Here is a 3438-nt window from a genome sequence, read left to right on the forward strand (position 1 = left end):
GTGCATTTATACACTATTATAGTTGAATAAGTACCCCACATAACACCATCTTGGACACTAGCAATATCCTAGCTAATCTTTATGTATACACACTATTGTTCGAGCAAGTTCCCCAAATAACCTCATGCACATTTAACAGTAATTTACAATTCTACAATTGATTTGCTGTGAACATATTTAACAATGCTACTGTAAATTTAGTGCAATGACTACGCAAAATAAAAGGACAGTGATCTCACGCACATATTACAAAATGTTTATTAGTGGGTAACAGAATGAAAAGTCCAAATTGGCATATTTACAGATATTTTTATCTACAAAGTATTGGAATGAAAACAGACACACTCCTAGTGCTTCAAGGCAGATCAGAGTGGGAATCAAAAAGAAAAAAAAAAAGAAAAGAAAAAGGAAAGGATTTGGATAAACAAAGACTGAAAGTCAGGACATGTGATGTGAACTTTACTGTTTCGACAGTCTGTTGTGTATGTTCCCTGGTTTGGGATCCAAGGAACTGCCAAAATGTACCAGTTATGCAGAAATAGTTGGGGCTGAAATGGCTGAAGTGAGAATTCAGGATGACTCCTCGTCAATTTTAGGAGCTAGGTAGTACTTGATGTGACCCATATCTGCAATCTTGTACTCCACCACTAAAATTTAAGGGGGAGAGATGAAAAAAAAAAAAGATTATGCACAACACAAAGTGGATAAAAATGCTCTTCAGACATTGAGATTAAAAACAGAATCACTTGATAAGGCTGAAGTTTGTGCATGTGTAAATGTAGCCATGGTATGACCGTATAATTTACCAAGTGGGATATCTGCAGACATGCTGAGTGTGACCGTCTTGGAGAGAGGAGTGGCCTTGGTGAAGAAGTTCAGGTAGTTCAGAGCAAAGATGAGCTGCACAGGTTCGTTCATTTCAATCGTCACCTAATCGGGGGGGTCACAAGAAGAGCAGTACATTTGATAAGAACCTCACTGATTTTTGTATAAAATAATCATAGACACAAATGAGAACACACTATACACAAATGCCTCTTACAGCCTCATCTTCTTTGTCCACATTGCTAGTTTGAGACAGTTTGATGTTTCCGGTTCCCAGTTCACCACTGGCAGAGAACTTCACACCGTCTTTGGCACAGGAGATCATCACAGCATCTCCAATCTGGGACAGATCCCGGCAAATCCGAGCAAATTCACCACTGGGCATCTTCACTACACAGCTATACTCCTGCTCCTAAAAACCACAAAAAACATGAACGCTTATGAGGCAAAAAAGAAACCATCTTCAAGAATCACTTCACAATCCAGATTACGATATTCTACTCTGTCTTGAGATCCACAACATTGTTGGTCTTCTTTCAACCATGACAAATCCATGTCACCATGTAATGGTTCATGACTTTCTGAATACTTTATACTTACTGGAATTCCAAGCTGCTCCACATCCAAGTCCATCAGCTTCATCTCATAATCAGAGACTTTCTCCTGATCTGAAAGTGTTTACACCATAAGTTTGTTTAATTACTTTATACATATGATTACACAATGTATGGTAAAGTATGCAACAGGGAAGCTTTTTGTAATAACATGTCAATTACAGCAACAGGAAATTCATTCTAAGCATATTAAAGCTCATTAGGAAGCCGGGGTGAAAGCACCCATAGAGCAGTAAAGGTCTTAGGATCAGTAATCCAGACTTTGTTGAGACACCACAACAAAATATTACTGACAGATAAAAGTAAAATAACTCACTGAGAGTCTCGAAAACCAAAGCCAGAGAATCTGCATTGTCTTCCGCTCTCAGGGTAATGATGTCCTCATTCCCGGCACACTTCAGGATTTTAGACATGCTGAAAGAAAAAAAAAAAAAAACACTATTAAAAAGACACAACGTAAAAGGAAAACCAAAATCATGACAATGCCTGAGGTAAATTATGGCCTTGCATTGGTATAAAAACCAATGTTTGATACACAGCTAACAAAAAATACAACTTGACAGATTATCTTGAGAATTATTTGTGTGGGTGTAAAAAAAAAAAAAAAAGAGTGGGGAAAACGTGTAATCTTAAAATTCTAATAAACAGATCGACTGCGATCTCATTGGCTACAACGTGCTAGAAAACAAGGCGATCGCGCGGGAAGTCAAGATTCCCGCCAACGGGGATCTACGCGCGAAAATGACGTCACCAACGCAGCGACAAAAAGAAAGAAATAAGCGCGGATCTTCCTCCTCCGCCAAACAAAAGAAAGTTGTATTTCTAGCACCACAACTCACGCAATTGAGATGCATGTGTAATAAAAAAAAAGCAGGATCTTCATGTTAAACGACTTGAGGTATTAATGAATACGGGAATACGAGAGCAAGAAGAAACTCAATCGCCATGTTGACAAAAGTTATACAACTGAACCCTACGATATTAAACTCCGACAGCAGAATCACAACACACGTCTAGTAGTTTTATTCGAGCTCTAAGTGTGGAGTCTGACTGACCTGCTCAGGTTGACACCCATGGCGAGATTCCTGTCGCAGCGGTACGAGTCGAAGCCGTCGCTGCGCAGTGTGAGCTGCACCAGGGACACATGAGACGAGTCCATGCTTTGCAGCGAGATCCCCGACGAGCTCACATCCCAGCACGCCTCGGTGATCAGATCCTTCAGGGCCTCCAGCACCTTCTTCAGGATGGAGCCTTGAACCAGTCGGGCCTCAAACATGTCTGCAGCTTTTCTTTTTTTTTATATTACCACAACAAAAATAACTAAATACCGATCTGACTAGCACGCTTCCGTGAGTCTCAGGATGTCGGATTTAGATCGGATCTCGCTGATGAAACTTTTAACTTAAATGTAAATGAAACCAAGCTGAGAGCGCGTGACGCACGCCTAAAGCCGAGCTGCTCCGAGACTGTCGCTTGCGCGCGCTTTCCAGTTGCTTTTCATTGAAACGTCCGGCGTCGTCCCCGACGTCACTTCCGTCGTGACGCCTTCTTTTTGCATTGTGTTCCGTGAAAAAGCAGCCGGAAAAAGAAGAAGATGCGTTCCAACAGAACATCGCGACATTATAATACACACGTTTTGAAACGAGCAAAACCGGACCTTTTGAACAACTGATCGCTGAGCTGTAACCACAGAGGCTGTAAAAGCGCGTGAGGCAAGAAACTACAAATCTCTTGAAGCAATTTGCACAGGACGTCACCGCCACCGATCTCCAACATTCGTGCAGCGTTTGTTATAGTGTTAATAACAGTATATCTAAAAAAAAAAAAGCTATTTAATAATTATATAATAATGTATTATGTGAAACAGCTCAATGTGTATGTAGAAACCGGCGTAAGTCTATAAAGTAGACACTGTTGCAATACCACTTAGCGGTCACACGATGTCACTGTTTCACAATAATCGACTGACCTCACTATACTGTATGTTGTACGGAACGTA

The 3438-nt window shown here is 40.7% G+C and overlaps 1 protein-coding gene across 1 annotated transcript; it reads right to left on the reverse strand.

Moving 5' to 3' along the window:
- Positions 1-240: 240 nt before the first annotated feature.
- Positions 241-3124, reverse strand: pcna (proliferating cell nuclear antigen). Its single transcript, XM_083568590.1, has 6 exons — positions 2495-3124; positions 1756-1853; positions 1426-1493; positions 1043-1237; positions 807-930; positions 241-647 (listed from the first exon to the last, which is right to left on the reverse strand). Exons 1-6 carry the CDS (start codon positions 2713-2715, stop codon positions 571-573), a joined length of 783 nt encoding a protein of 260 aa, XP_083424716.1. The 5' UTR covers positions 2716-3124; the 3' UTR covers positions 241-570.
- Between the last annotated feature and the right edge of the window lie 314 nt (positions 3125-3438).

The sequence above is a fragment of the Silurus aristotelis genome (genome assembly GCF_946808225.1).
Source record: "Silurus aristotelis genome assembly, chromosome: 18".
Taxonomy (NCBI): Eukaryota; Metazoa; Chordata; class Actinopteri; order Siluriformes; family Siluridae; genus Silurus; species Silurus aristotelis.

Excerpts from the sequence above, each read along its gene's own strand:
- pcna (XM_083568590.1), bottom strand. The coding sequence starts at position 2,715 with ATGTTTGAGGCCCGACTGGTTCAAGGCTCCATCCTGAAGAAGGTGCTG. Across the intron at positions 1,238-1,425 it reads TGGAGCAGCTTGGAATTCCA|GAGCAGGAGTATAGCTGTGT; the intron begins GTAAGTATAAAG and ends TGTGGTTTTTAG. Across the intron at positions 648-806 it reads GTCTGCAGATATCCCACTTG|TGGTGGAGTACAAGATTGCA; the intron begins GTAAATTATACG and ends CTTAAATTTTAG.